This window comes from Salmo trutta, chromosome 8 (assembly GCF_901001165.1).
Source record: "Salmo trutta chromosome 8, fSalTru1.1, whole genome shotgun sequence".
Taxonomy (NCBI): domain Eukaryota; kingdom Metazoa; phylum Chordata; class Actinopteri; order Salmoniformes; family Salmonidae; genus Salmo; species Salmo trutta.
Genome location: NC_042964.1, coordinates 39222732 through 39238732, shown reverse-complemented (window position 1 = coordinate 39238732; position 16001 = coordinate 39222732). Strand labels below are relative to the sequence as shown.

At 44.0% G+C, this 16001-nt stretch overlaps 1 protein-coding gene across 2 annotated transcripts; it reads right to left on the bottom strand.

The window, feature by feature from the left end:
- Nucleotides 1-468: 468 nt before the first annotated feature.
- On the bottom strand, nt 469-15489 carry LOC115198872 (podocalyxin). Of its 2 annotated transcripts, none has more exons than XM_029761258.1 (8): nt 15005-15489; nt 3916-4609; nt 3513-3718; nt 3386-3412; nt 2254-2386; nt 1998-2041; nt 1743-1865; nt 469-1595 (listed from the first exon to the last, which is right to left on the bottom strand). In XM_029761258.1, exons 1-8 carry the CDS (start codon nt 15074-15076, stop codon nt 1401-1403), a joined length of 1494 nt encoding a protein of 497 aa, XP_029617118.1. In that variant the 5' UTR covers nt 15077-15489; the 3' UTR covers nt 469-1400. The 2 variants fall into 2 exon arrangements, with proteins under 2 accessions (XP_029617118.1, XP_029617117.1); XM_029761257.1 differs by having other exon boundaries at nt 3916-4653; nt 15005-15484.
- Nucleotides 15490-16001: the final 512 nt, after the last annotated feature.

Sequence of the window (16001 nt, the reverse complement as noted above, 5' to 3'; positions counted from 1 at the left end):
AGCCTATCAGAAGCTTCTAAAGCCATGACATAATTTTCTGGAATTTTCCATGCTGTTAAAAGCACAGTCAACTTAATTTATGTAAACTTCTGACCCACTGGAATTGTGATACAGTGAATTATAAGTGAAATAATCTGTCTAAACAATTGTTGGAAAAATGACTTGTCTCATGCACAAAGTAGATGTCCTTACCGACTTGCCAAAACTATAGTTTGTTAACAAGAAATTTGTGGAGTGGTTGAAAAACAAGTTTTAATGACTCCAACCTAAGTGTATGTAAACGTCCGACTTCAGCTGTATCTTTAGGGTCCAGCTTCCCTGGTAGAGTAACCCCAGTCCTAGACTAAAAAGCATAGTTGAAAGGGCTCTTAATAAGTCCAAGGCTTTATCTATGTCCAGGAAACCGGCCCTAGGTAAAATTCTTTCGAACTTTCAAATGACTATTTACAGTGTTTTCCCCTTCATATCTGTAGAAGCTCCTGTCCCAGCAGTGTCTCCAGGGACCCTGTTATTTCACCAGTATATGGCTTCTATACAGCAGCCACTGCCAGGTCCTCAGAGCTGAGATTCACTAGTAGTTTAATTCATTCACCAGGATGATTATTTCACTTTATCCTGATGTCATTTTCTCTAAATCAATACTATTGCGATTTAACCATAAAGGCAAGTAGTGTTACAGTTTTACAAAGTTTCAGCTTCCATTTTCTCTTAAAATATAAGACAATACTATGTACAGGTGCTCAAGTGTACAATTCAATAAACTTTTGGGGATTACATTGATTACAGCATAAAGAACATTTTAGTTTTTAGTTCATAAACTCCATCCTGAAATATTGGTGGTTTGAGTGTTTGGTTTTCCCAATTAAATCAATAACTATGTAGCGGAACATCAAGTACCTTAAACACTCAATGGCTCTTAAAATGGGATTGTGTATGTTTGAGAGTTACATTTCCCAAATATTTAATATCTCCTAAAACTGGGCACAATGTTGATTGGTGTAGTATCCACCAAATGCCCTGTTACTTTTCCATGGCCGCAGCGATGGGACTCAGACACCCGTTTAGGCCGGGTGGGTTTCCAGATCCTGTCTTCCACTGGGTGTTATTTTTTTCCAGATTTGTCAGGTGGCATCTGTGTGTTGTTGCCTTGGGTCTGGTTCAATGGGGAGGAACATTTAAAAGTGTTGCGGATAGAAATGCATTGCATAGAACTGTCACAATTGTGCGATTTCTCAAATCCCATTATTTAAGGTTGTATACATTCTATATAGAATACATTTCTACCTGCAACGTTTGGAGCTAGAACCTTCTACTAAACAGGGCCCTTGTAGCGGTGCAGGGAAGGGCGAGTCAGCTGGTCAAGGGATTATAGTAGCACCCCTGTCTGTTCCAGTCCCCCTCTACAGGTGAGTGTCCTCCTCGTCTGGCATGTCCTCTTTCAGCAGGTTGTCGATGGGGACAATCCAGCTGTCGTTGAACTCTCCGTTCAGGGCCACCTTCTTCTCCTGCATCTCCGGCTGCACCTCCATCACCTCCAACGTGGGGTTGTCATGGTAACCGTTCTCCACCGTCTGCATCTCCTCCGTCAGGTGTTGCTGTTGAGAAAAGATAAGGGGAGATTTTGGTGAGGACCCTCCGAAAGCATAGCTCAACTATTATTAGTAAGTACTTTAGGAAGAATGTGGACATATCACGGACAGACATTATTGATTGTAGAGTAGTTTGGTTTTCTAATTGTTTACTTGGTGGTTCTTCCGATAGGACTTGCGGTGGTATGCAGCGTAGAGGGCGAAGCCTACAATCATGGCCAGCAGAGCTCCGCAGGACGCCAAAATGGCAATCAGGGTCATGTTGTCACTTGGTTTCTGACAGAATAGATGAAAAAGTCAATTAAGACCCACTCTGACACGCCTCCCTCCAAATACAACTTTTACATGTTCTCCAGTAGCCCGTTTATGATGACATTCAGGAAGATATGTACACAATGTTAGACTTACTCTGGTGATTTCCTCATAGTATTGCTGGACGACAGAGTTGTCCACTAAAAAAAAATCAGAGGAAACTTTAATTTACAACAGTTCACTTCTGGTACTTGACCTTGACAGCAATTGGCTCAAACCCTCTCAAATAGTACATATTTAAAAACACAACTCATACAACCAAGACTAGCATTGGGAAATGGGGTGCGTTAGGTGTGATCTATTTAATTGCCTTGGAAGCGTCTGAATAGTGGGGACTGGGTAGTTTACATACCTTTGCCGGTCACTACCACGCTGTCAAAGGTGGTGTGTCCGTTGTTCTCGCTCACAGTCAGAGTACAGTTAGCGTCTTGCATCTGAGACATCAGGTGTCGACACAGCGCCTCCAGGTCCTTCCTCTCATGATTCTGATGAGAGAAAACAAACACGTTTGTAAGACTCCATCAAGCTTTTCGTTAGTTTTCAACTTTTTCTAGTAGATTGCGCCAAATGTTTTCATTGTTTTTTGTCCCGTTCATAAACTATCAACATGCCTTGTTTAGTGAATCTCAATCTATCTAAAGAGATTGGCAATTGCTGAGCTGATGTAATTTCACCATGACATCATTACAGCCATCACTACAATGCTGGTTGTGGTGAGTCGAGGGAAAGGTCAAAGGTGGGACGTCAGCGTTTCCCGTGCAGTGAGGTGTCAGTTATTCTTGGCCTTTCTGAAGTAGAGCAGCTGTTCATAGTCAGAAAGCGAGGGAGAAGGCGAGAGAGGTGTGGGAAAGATGGAATCTAGCGAAATGTCAGGAAGGTTTCCCACTAAGACTTTTTCCACCCAATGCCTGCGGAATCCTTTTTTATAACATGATGCACTACTTCCTGTCCTGGCTTTGGAAACAGAAGTGTCGCTCTGTGTTCTGTGTTGAGAATAGACGGGTTGGTTGTTTAGCAACAAAACCGACGCGTGTTCAACTATGGGTCAAAACAGACGGTTTGCTTAGATTGTTGACAACATGTCTCCAAATGTTTATTGAAAGCATAAATATATTTGCACAATGAACAGTTGTTGGTTTGCTAGCAAGTGAATATTTGCCATATTAGAATAGAAATGATATCATACAAAATACTTCAAGACATGGTATCAATAAGATACAAGGAGCTGAAACGCGCCACCTACGATTCCCCACATGGCAGCTTCTTATTGTTGCTAGCCATCTGGCCATCCAGAATCACAACAACACACTGACTTCTGCCCCATTGATGCATGCACATCGTTGTCAGCTAATGTTGCACTCTGTAAGATGGATCTAACTGCAGCTGAGGATTTGTCATTACATTTGTCATTTGACACCGAATGTAAACGCAGACCTAAACTCGTAAGCAAATCTAGGACGACAGTAGAAAGGAGAAACCCTTACCTCTTCATTTCCTTTGTCATGTCCAAACTGTAAAAAGCAGAAACAATCAAAGTTAAGATCATATTTGTGTTATGATTTTTTGAACCAGGCTGACAAGTCTCTTGAAGTAAAACTCTTTCTGTCCTACCGTAAAGCTCCTGGTAGTGGTCACCGTGGTTGTCGTCTCAGCCGTGGTTGTTAACACCATCCCTCCTTTTGCACGGGTTGTGGTGAAAGCAAAACTGCTTCCTGAAACCACAGGGCTGGAGGTGGAGGGTTGCTGGGATGGAGAGGACAACCTTGACCATGGGATTGTAAGGTTTGGACTATATCCCCCACCAACCTGTGTGAATGCTTCAAGAACCATAAATAAGAGAATAGACAATTTTGTCAGTGAAATATTCTTTCACTTCCATCATGTAATCACACATGACCGCATATGAACATGTATGAGGTGCATGTGATAAGAACTGTTCAGCTTTTAGATTACAGCCAAACTCTATGCTGGGTGAGTGATAGGTGTTTTGAGGTGAAATGGTGGTGGGACTCACCTGTAGTGGAGTGCGGGGGGGTCTGAGTGGGGGTTCCTGAGGTGCTAGTGGAGTGCCGGGTGGTCTGGGTGGGGGTTCCTGATGAGTTATTGGAGTGCGGGGTGGTCTGGGTGGGGGTTCCTGAGGAGCTAGTGGAGTGTGCGGTGGTCTGGGTGGGGGTTCCTGAGGAGCTAGTGGGTTGCGGGGTGATCTGGGTGGAGGTTCCTGAGGAGCTAGTGGAGTGTGCGGTGGTCTGGGTGGGGGTTCCTGAGGAGCTAGTGGAGTGTGCGGTGGTCTGGGTGGGGGTTCCTGAGGAGCTAGTGGAGTGTGCGGTGGTCTGGGTGGGGGTTCCTGAGGAGCTAGTGGGGTGCGGGGTGATCTGGGTGGGGGTTCCTGAGGAGCTAGTGGGGTGCGGGGTGATCTGGGTGGTGGCTCCTGAGGAGCTAGTGGAGTATGCGGGGGTCTGGTTGGGGGTTCCTGAGAACCCAGTGAATTGCGCGGTGGTCTCAGTGGGGGTTCCTGAGGAGCTAGTGAAGCCCGGTCCAGCAGCAGGTATGGTGGTGGACATCACATTACCACTGGACCTCCCAGAGGTAGAGGTGCTCAGCGTGGCCCCAGTTGGTACGGTAAGGTTGGGAGGTGTAGTCCCGGTCCCACTGGGGGGGATAGTGGATGTGGCAGTAGAGAATCCGGTGTTCTCCGTGGGATCTGAAGACTTAGAGGGTGTTGGATCAGCATGAGTACAGTGAAGTAGAAAACCTGGAGTGAACAGACATGAAACAGGATTAACGGTTTAATCCAAAACAAATATTACATAGGCCTAACTAAATGTAATCTACTTGGCATTTTTTCCATTTAAATTGAGCCATCTCTAGTCTCTAGAACTTGGTCCATCGTCAATGTGGGTTGCATACAGTTTTATAAATATTTTGTATTTCCAAGAGAATATCAGCGATGAGATATTGAGGAGCCTCTGTGGTGAACTCTGTGTAAACCTGTTGTGGTTTATTTCCTTCTCTCCAGACAGCTGTACAGTAGTTGTTCTCTTTGTTTCTCTATTTATAGTAAACAGGACAGGATGCTCCACACAATAACCTAGGAAGTACCACACCCAACCTATGGGCTTGCCCTAGCGCACCGTAAACAATCCTGGACCACGTTCTTAGGCTGGGACCCTAGGGATTTAGAACAATGGCTCCTATAGGATGCTCAACCCACACACACGTACCGCCATAGCATTAGGACTACTACTTCCTTACTCATACTCAGTCATACACATACCTGGGTGGACAGTCACACACTAAAAACACTCATACCTCTCTTATCTCACATGTTCATACATAAGGATGTGTACCTACATTACCAACACACTGCACACTAAATAGCATACATTTCAAAGGCTGCATACAGTGAGGGAAAAAAGTATTTGATCCCCTGCTGATTTTGTACGTTTGCCCACTGAGAAAGAAATGATCAGTCTATAATTTTAATGGTAGGTTTATTTGAACAGTGAGAGACAGAATAACAACAAAGAAATCCAGAAAAACGCATGTCAAAAATGTTATAAATTGATTTGCATTTTAATGAGGGAAATAAGTATTTGTGAATCACAATATTGTCGTGCAATATTCATGCCGCAAGAAGATTCATATCGCATGCGATATTTTGAAACACCGCTCAGCCATGTGTAGTGTCCATTTTATATAGTTCACTTGTGGCTGCTTCCCACTCACACAAGCCCCGCCCCATCAAGCAGCCCAGTTCCTCCTCTTTAGATTCACTAGAAGTTTGCATGCTGTTCTGTTAGGCCAAATGCAGTCAACAGATTGTTCCAAGTAACAACAATGACACTTTTTTGCTTTTTAATATAAATCATTCTGTTTCTAGGATTCCAACAGTTCACCCAAGTGTTTTCATCTACAGGTTACTGCCAAAATAAAGGAAACACTTGAGTAAATGACAGAAAGTATATGTAAAGCAGGTGCTTCCACACAGGTGTGGTTCCTGAGTTAATTAAGTAATTAACAACCCATCATGCTTAGGGTCATCAGAGAGGAAGAGGTGAAGCAGTTTTACTCCACCCAAAATCTGTCCACGGAAATAAGCCCACGACGTAAGTAATTTTTGTATGGAGGTCAATGAGAGTGTGTCGAATTTGGTCAACAAAAATGCAATTGCTAGTGTGATACGTGAGGCTTATTTGACCGAATAGAAGTTTCATAATGGTTAGGTTGTTACGAATGCACTTATATATGTGGCATTTCGGCAACTTACCCAAAAACGATTATATCGGAGTTGTGCCTGTTGTCATAGAAATACAGTGCATTCAGAAAGTATTCAGACTCCTTCCCCTTTTCCACATTTTGTTATGTTAGAGCCTTATTCTAAAATGGATTAAATATTTTTTTCTATCAATCTACACACAATACCCCATAATGACAACGCATAAACAGGTTTATAGAAATTGTTGCAAATGTATTACAAATAAAAAACAGATACTTAAGTATTCAGACCCTTTGATATAAGAATCGAAATTGAGCTCAGATGCATCCTTTTTCCATTGATCATGCTTGAGATGTTTCTACAACTTGATTGGAGTCCACCTGTGGTAAATTCAATTGATTGGACAAGATTTGGAAAGGCACACACCTTTCTATGTAAGGTCCCAGATTTGACAGTGAATGTCAGTAGAGCTCAGAGACAGGATTGTGTCGAGGCACAGATCTGGGGAAGGGTACCAAAACATTTCTGCAGCATTGAAGGTCCCTAAGAACACAGTGGCCTCCATCATTCTTAAATGGAAGAAGTTTGGAACCACCAAGACTCTTACTAGAGCTGCTCCCCCGGCCAAACTGAGCAATCGATAGAGGGGGCTTTGTCAGGGAGGGGGAAAAAACGATTAATCAATTTTAGAATGCTGTAATGTAACAAAAGGTGGAAAAGGTCAAGGGATATGAACACTCCAAATGCACTGTAGATGGAGGACTCATCATGGATATAACCTGTTTTAGCATGGACATTGCCATTGAAGGTTCCACCATTTTCAAGTAGTCAACTGGATGGGGATTCCTATGAGTTGGGAGGAATCAGCCAATGAAGACGTTGACTACTTTAAAATGGAGATAGCCTCAATAGCGCTGCCCATGCTGTCACAGACGCTATAATTGCACAGACACAAAGATTAGATTAGTCCTCTATATATCTCTATGGCCTGTTTATCTGCTCTCTCATTAGCTAGAATGGTCCCATCTGATCTCATCTCTTCCTGCCTGCCTGTTATCTTTGGGAACATGTATTTCCATTGTTAGAGCGGTAACTTGAATATCTTGTCAATATAATAGACAGTATTTGGGGTGATGTATAAAAATGGCTCGTTGCCCATTATTTTGGCTACCATGGTTAGAAGAGATCTGTGACTTTGAAAGAGGGGTCTCAAAGGAGCATAGGGGGTTTTGTGTGTGTGTCTCTCTCAATCACCAGATCTCAACCCAATTAAACAGTTATGGGAGATTCTGGAGTGCCGTCTGAGTGTTTTCCACCACCAACAAAACACCAAATTATGACATTTCTTGTGGACGAACGGTGTTGCATCCCTCCAATAGAGTTCCAGACACTTGTAGAATCTATGCCAAGGCACATTGAAACTGTTCTGGTTGGTGGTGGCCCAATGCCCTATTAAGACACTTTATTTAGGTGTTTCCTTTGTTTTGGCGGTTACCTGTATATTGCAAGTCAAATCGCAATATTTGGTTAAAAAAATCACAATTCGATTTTTTTGCAAATATTGTGCAGCCCTAAATTCATACACACAGGATGACATTGTTTTTTAAACAGTGCTCAATAATTTGAAATTCCTCCCAAGGTTACATGCACAAACACAGGCCTACAATACATGTAGTGGACAAACTGTACATGCACACCCACACATAAACCATACACCAACACTCTCACCTCCCACTCCACATGTGCACTGTAGGATAAAGAGATGTGGGGACTCTAATCAACTCTATTCAATCCAACCTCATAACAAGGTTTCTATACTACTTGAATCACTGTTACAACATTCCAACCAGATTGTCAATCTCCATATCAATACATATTTTCACACTCTAATAGTCATTGTATTGTATGTGTGATATTGAGTAGAGCCCCTCCTGTTGACCAGCCTGTTAAAAAGATGCTCACCCAGGATGTAAAGATGTAAATCCAGACGTGGTGGGTTGTCATGGTGATTAATAGTGGTTGTCGGAGGCAACGAGAACATTGTCTAAAACAGCCTCTTATCAGTGTCTGATAAGAGGCTGTTTTAGAGGGGTGGTGGGGGAGGGGAGAGGTAAAATCTTGTTGTCTCCATCGCTCCACTTTGACAGGTAGCCTAAACTGTGGCTGCAATCCTAAACTGCAGACACGCCAATTGGTATCAGGCTCCATTAAGCAGCTTAGCAGTCACTATGAGGAGAGAACCCAGAGACACAGACAGCTCTATAGGAGGGGGAAACTCTGATTTTTATTTACTATGTTAGGTTTAGTCTATGAGACCAGGCTGGGTAGCTCGAGAAAGGAGGCTGCTTCAACATTGTAGTCTAACAGGTGGAAGTATCCCAGCAGGACTGAATGACAATGAAAAAATATGTTTTACAGACAGTATTTCTTTGGTACATTTTTTGACAGCTTTTGAAAATGTGTAAATCAGGAGTGATACAGTTAATTTCTGACATACACCATGCAATGTCTTGGGAGTGGACTGTTCTAAACATCTGTACTGATCATGCAGATATTCCGTGTACAGTATGTATTTGGCCTGGGACTGGTGAACTGCTCCTGTGATTTCCACGTGAGACGTGTGTCTCTATCTGTCTGCTCCACTATCTCCCCTCTACCTCTAGCTGTGGTGTCATATTTTGGAGTGACCCTCTTTGACCCCATCTGTCACCCGGGTGTCTGTTTCTTAACAGGTGACAGCAGCACCCCTGATCCTGATACTATTTAGCTGGGGCTGTTTTTACCAGAGACATCCCCCCCCACTCACACACACACACACACACACCAGGATGGCACCTGTAGTCTCTCAAAAACATTAATTCCCTAAGATGACCCCCCCCAGGAGATGGGACGGAAGGTTCCATCTCCATAGCTTCCCTTTCCTCTGCCATAGGCTCCCTAGCTAGTACCCATGATGCTTAGTAGTGAATAGGGAATGAAGCCTCCTTGATGTAACTCATAGAGCACACCAGAGGAGGTTCCTGTATACCACAGTAGGATTACATTACTATCCCCATGAGTATTGGATGTCTGTCTGTGACTACACAGCATAACTGGGCCAACACAGACAGACCTGCAGCAAGGTCTTATTAGCCTCTCCCTCCACCAGTCTATTATTAAGATGGATCGCTAGGTCATTGGGTCCGGTTGGGTCTGCTACTACAGTGGCCTGTCTCTCTCCCACGAGGGGTGCGACCCGGTGTCCCGGACACTCTCAGGGCCAGACGGTAGTCAGAGGGTGTGAGAACCGACCCCAGGCTCCTTCCTGTTGACTCTGTTACGCAGAGATATGGGCTTCTTTGCTCTCTCACTGTGTGGGTGTGTAGCACATGGGGATGTGTGGCTCAGTTGGTAGAGCATGACGCTTGCAACGCCAGGGTTGTGGGTTTGAATCCCATGGGGGACCAGTACGAATAAAAGTAAACACTCGCTCTGGTTAAGTGTCTGCTAAATGACTAAAATGTAAATGTGTGAAACTCCCTCCTCAGCCTGAAGTTTCCCCACTTGCGCCACAAATAGTTAGCTTTTTGCATGGCGCCGACTGGTAAAATGCTTCAAGAGGTTGGTCACGTGTGCTAGTAAGGCAGAGGTCGTGGGTTCGAGCCTCGGTGTGAGCCGAATCAGGAAGAAGTGGTACACGCTAAGCAAGCAGCGTGACGTCCTTCACGTGTGTGCCTGACTTAAACCCAGAGAGCATGAAACACTCTACACACACACACCCTGCTCTGACTCAAGACTAACAGAGACACACACAGAATCCTAGTAAAATACAGTCAGTTACTTCCAGATCTTCAAGATGGAAATGCAGCAAGATGATGATAAGGCCTCTAAATGCCATTCACCATAGGGCTGAGTTCTCCAACTTCCCCAGTGTTTATGTTCCTAACTCATGCCTGTGACAGTGTTACGGCTTGGCCTGTCCCACTGTGACTAACGAGTCAGTAATAGGGTCAGAGGGGTGTCTCCCTCACCCCTGCCCTCCCCACAGGGGTCCTGTTGTTGGGTCCCGGCGGGCGTCAAGCACAGTCCTGTTTCGTGTGAGAGCCTCCATCCGTACACAGTTAAAGCAGAATGACAATCGGCCTGGAGGGTGGAGACTTGTTGAATTGTCCTGCCTTCCTGCCAGCCATATTGTAAAAATAACCTCCGGGCCCCAGGCCCCACACAGACTACTGGTAGAGGGAGGGGAGCAGAGGCTTATGGCAACCAGCCTGGGCACCATCAGTGGACATCTTAAAAATAAAAAGAGCCTTTCTTTATGCTGAGTCCTAAGGGTGTGTGTCTGCCGGTCCACTTGTGTACTGGCATGGGTATGTGATCCTGCCTAGCTATGTGTGTATTCATCTCTGTCCCTGTATGTGTGCCAGCCAGGCCATCCCATAATAAGGCCAGATTTATGTGCGTCTGAGCGTGAACATCCACCATGCGCTGCCAGAGGCAGGAGAGTAAATAAATGTAGCTTTCCCTCCCCAGCCCCGGACGCACAAAGCCACCCTGTTAAGTGGGTGACGGCCCACACAAAAGTCTAGCTTGCCCCGCGTTCGGCTCTGCCAGGAGGGGGTTACTCCCTCAACCCCGGCCCCCTGCTGTGGCCCAGGCTTTTTAGGAGCCCAGTAGTCCCCCGCCTTCCTGGGGTGTCCCATTGAGAGGGGTAATTCAGAATTGGAACTGGGGGAGGGAAGGGAGATGAAGAGGAGGGAGGCCGTCTTTACACAGGACTTATCCAATAGGCTCCTCCGTTAAGGAGAGGGGCTGTGAATGTAAAATCACTGTATGAATAAAAGGGAGAAAGCGGGAATGAGGAATGGGGGAGGTGGGTAGAGGAGAGAGAGGGTGGAAAAAGGGTGTTGGTCTCTGATGGTGTAAATCGTATTTTATTTTGTTTAACCTTTATTTAACTGTCTGTAACTACACAGCATAACTACACATGAAGATTATTAGTTGCCACACGGCGTGGGTTCACACACCCAAACACAGGCACATTTCTAGTGCTGTGATGCCAGGGTGATGTTTGTGTCTATGTTGAGCTGTGGTGTGCACATATGGTCCAGCACTTCTACAGAACTTTAGTCTATAGAGGTCTGGGTCGTTCCACGAAATTAGTCCCTTCTGGGTAGTGTAACTTAGTGAATGAAAAAAAGTTTGATTTCACCTAATCTAACATTCCATCATGAACAGCAACTTAATAAAAGTTTTAATCAAGAGATTAAATTTAAAAAAAAAAATATATATATATATATATATAAGTGCCAAATAAATTAACAGGGTTGACGATTTAGTCATAAATCAGCCATAAATCCCCTTTTGACAGGGTTGATAAAACAATTCTAGCCCGTCTATCTACGGGTAACAGGGTAGACATGTTATGCTCAACACCCTAAGTTTTCCACTAGAAAATGGCCAAAAAGAGTAGAACCTGTTCACCTGCTTATACACTCTGATTTTACTCATGTTTATGTCGAAAGTATTTACAAAGGAGTAGTTTCACCATATTAAAACGAGAGTTTAGTTCACGTAACAGGGTTGACCTTAAAATGAGGGAGAGGTTTTTTTCACTTAAAATGATTCACTAATCGCGTGAATAAATAATACTCTTCAGGAATGACTTTATCAAAGCAACAAAATAGCTAGCGCTTTACAATCATGTTGAAAACTTGGGCTCAAACTTTATTTGGATAGTCCCTCTGTAGATTCTCTACAGATGGTCATACTATCAGCAAACCAACTGTTGGTTTGCAACTGCTTGTTAAGGTTAGGGTTAGCTTTAGAATGAAGGTTAGGATAGGGGTTAAGGGTTAGTAGATAGTTCATGTTACAGATGGACTATTCAAATAAAATGTTACCAAGCTTGGAGAAATGTTGGGGTTAAAATCTTCCTAGAAGTCACAGAGGGTGCACAGAGGGACATGTCAAAATGCCGAATTTTGGTACTTTAGCAAGTCTTTATTCATAATAAAAATCAAATGAATTGAATGTTCCGTGTGGTCTATATTAATAGGCACTACATTTTAAAGAGACATCCGGAACTTTGTCGACTACCTAAGTATTTTTTTAAACCTCCTGCCTTGGGCGGGATGTGCCAATGTTTAGTTCATGCATGCATAATCTATTAGCAGAATTACTGTTATATCTCAATTAGCCATGAAATCCCTAGATTGAAAGCTTCTGGCAGCTGTGTGGCACCATTTTGAGTGCTGCAAGTTTGGCCAGCCCACAAGTTGCACAGTGAAATAAGGCTGGCCCAGGCCTGCCCAGCGTTATACAATGAGGCACATATATGATGTAGTATACCATTTTCGGTGACCCATTTTGGCTCTAGTGCGCTACTTTCAGAACTACTGGGTAAAAGGAATGCAAATCTTCCGGAAGTTCTATTTTAATATAACAGGTTTTTACTACTTAAAATATCAAAGAAACTCATTTGGTGGAACGACCCGTCTATTGTCTTTAGTCCTGTGTGTTGACTGGCTTTGAGCTAAACTAAGCAATGCAGCAAGGAATGCTGTATGCTATTAATCTATTGCCAGTAAATACATTAGGCAAGGAATGTTGGTAGACAACAGTGTGGAGCAGTTGACATCATGGAGGAGTTTGGAGTGATACAGTGGTCACTGACACTTCAATTAAGGCCAACTCTTTGACACACACACACACACACACACATGTTTTGTTTGCTTGGCACTTATTACGAAACATCCGCTCTCTGTTTTCTTAGAGGCAAAGTAGAAGGGAGTTGCCAGCCAAGGCAGAGAAAGGAGTGTGAGGAGAGAGTGAAAGTGGGAGGGAGAGACCTTGTACATGTGCGTGTTCCTGTATGTGTGAAATGAGAGAGAGAGAGATGAAGCAGGGAGGCGGTAGAAATGAGGAGGGGAGCTGGGTGAAGGTCTGTGATGCATGGTGCCAGCCACTGGCCTGATTAATGTCCACCTGGCCTGGACATGTAGGAGTGTAGGCTGCTCTGGGGTGAAGATAGAGGTGGAGGGTGTGGTGGTGCTTTATCATCCACATCAAACAGTGATGAAACACAAGGCTTTACTACACTTACTCCCTAGAGGAACTGGAAGCCTCCCTCTCCTGTACTGTTCCCCAACGCTGCTGTTAAAACTCCAATCCCCTGAATGTCGATAGTGGATCTAAATCCCCTGGCTGCCTCTGAAATGGCACCCACCCTTTATAGTGCACTACTTCTGACCAGCGCTGTAATGGGCCCTGGCAACATTACAATGCACTACTTTTGGACGGCCCGTAGGGCTCAGGTCAAAAAGTAGTGCCCTATAGAGGTAATAGTGTCATTTCAGACGCACAGCCTGTTTATTGTCCTGTTTCCCCACACTTTTATTAGGTGAATTTCCAGGGGAGTGAAGGAGTGAGGACTCCGTCTCCCTGTCCTTGCATTTGAGTGAACCAGGCTGTGTGTGCGCGTGAGGAGATGGAGAGAGCTCATGGCCGGCTCGTCTCAGGATGGGAATCTGGTGCCACACCTTCCTTGGGAACAGGGATGTTGTTAAATGAGTTTTCCTATCTATTGTTCTCCGCTAGCGCTCTCCCATAAGCTTGGCCTAGGGAGGATAGCCGTGGCTGCCAAGCCGCATCCCGATCATAACAAAGATCCTGGCTGGGTTTACCTTTTAGGAAAACACATCACATGACATGACCTTCATGACCCCAAATAGAGGATGAAAAGGACTGGGAAGTGGTGTGTGTGGGGTAGGCTCTGGAATGATATGGTCTGGTCTGGGATATTTTACCTTTTCTTTTAATAGCACTATGGTTAGTTTGCAGATTGAAAATGTTTTATAAATGGTTTGTGTTCTATCAAATGGTATTGGAGGTTGATTTGTATCCAAGGAGGACATTATTTTTATTAGTGCCTATATGCTTGGCAAGTTAGTTTTAGGCCTAACTCATTATGTGGTCTAAAAAAGTTTTGGAAAAAGGGCTGACCGTGAACATCCAGTCTGTTTTTGTTCGGCGACAAAAAAACATAAGCCTCTACTTTTCATTAATTTACAGTGGAAAGAGGCAGGTGCGACCTGCGCGTAATTAAAGAATAACACTCAGCCTCACCATTAGGCATGAGGGTCGTCTCGAGCAGGTCACGGGGGCACTCATTATGCGGTCCCGTTGTCTCCCTCCCGGCTCTTGAGCACAGTGTGAGTGGAGAGGACCAGGGCGTGAAGAGGGGGTAGATGTTTCAGCTGCGCGGCCCTGGCCCTGACTCCCCGGTGCCACTCCCTCAGGTGCCAGTCTCTGCCTCGCACTTACAGTGCAACTCCCCCTCACTCACTCCTCGATACCGAAATTAGAGCAGCATGTTGTGAAAGCGCGCAGCTGGTATAGACTCTCACTAGTATTGATGGGATAGAGGGCTAATAAGATAACGGTTTAATAGGAATTATATTTATTTATTACTTTTATTATTTCCTAGCAACATGTTCTTTTAGCACCGATGACGGAAGAAAACGACAATAAGGCAATCATATAGACGGACTATAACGAAAACGATTTAATTTTTTATGGAAATTCCATTCCATTTTGTTTTACAGATTAGGCTACACACTTCAGTGCACCATTAACTGTAGGCTATTGATGTGCGCACCTGTTGCTGAGGAGAAACACAGACACCTCTCATAATCAACATTGTTTTATTTAGTTGTTTTTCTTTTATTATGAATTGATAAATTATGATACCAAATGTGATCTCCTCCTATGTTAACTTCTCTCATTGAATGTCTTCAATTGCTCAAATAAAGGAAAGGTGGTGATGGGTTCTTGTGGGTCCCCAAAAATAAAACCAACTTTGATCAAGTGAAATAAAATAAATAAAATACAAAGAATAGACACTTACCAAGTGGAATAAGTGCCCACGTGATTCGCATTTTCGTTTCCATTCTGTTTTTTTTACGCAACTTTGTTTCATTCAGTGTTGCTGCAGCACCAATCCGTGGTTTTAAGTATTCAGAATCAGAATGTTGAATAAAAGTAGCGGATTCTTGCTGGAGACGCGTTCCGTTACGCCTATCTCATTGAATTTGTATTTGAAGTAAATTATTTTCCCAAAGTTATTGTTTTGCTGAAAGCTAAGAATGCTTTTGTTTGGCGCTTCTCCCCTTCTTTTCTCCCCCTCTCTGAGTCGGGAATTTGGGGGAAAGTTTTTCTCCGGTCTCCTTGGCTGCGCTGATTGTGTTGTTGTTGCTGGCTCCCTCTCCCGGAGTGGCTTGAAGACGTATTGTGCTTTCAAAGCGCAAGCCCCGTGGCCAGTCCAGACCCCAGTCTTCTTAACAAGTGTTCAGCTGTTACTCACAGGCCCATGGCACTGCCCATTCCAGCTTGTCATGCGAGGCCAGGGGAGATCCAATAGAAAGCGTTTTTGGGTGGACTCTCAAACTGACCAACACTTTGAATAACAAAGGAAACGACTCCCAAAGACTTATGTTCCTCCAGTTTGCCTTATTCCAATAATGGTCAATGAAAATAAATAACTGACGATTCTTAGCATGCTACTTCTTTCAGACACACGACATGGTAAGACATGTTTCCCAAATCATTCATATCTATAGTCCTCCATTCATTCACCATATTAGCCAACAATGATAGATTCATTTGCTTGGGAAAGTGGCATATAACCAGCAGGTGTGATGTTTGTCTTTTGGATTTGGTGATCCAAGCCAGGCTGGTTGACCCTAAGGAGAGAGCTGAGTTAATTCCACTCAGAAGCCATGACAACGGGAATTCACAGGCTTTCCTGGAATTGCTTCGAAAGCGCTTTTGATATGCCCTCTTCAAAGATCAGTCAGTCAAAGACATTTGGATCCAAAAGTTAATTTATTTTCTTTTTTTCTTTT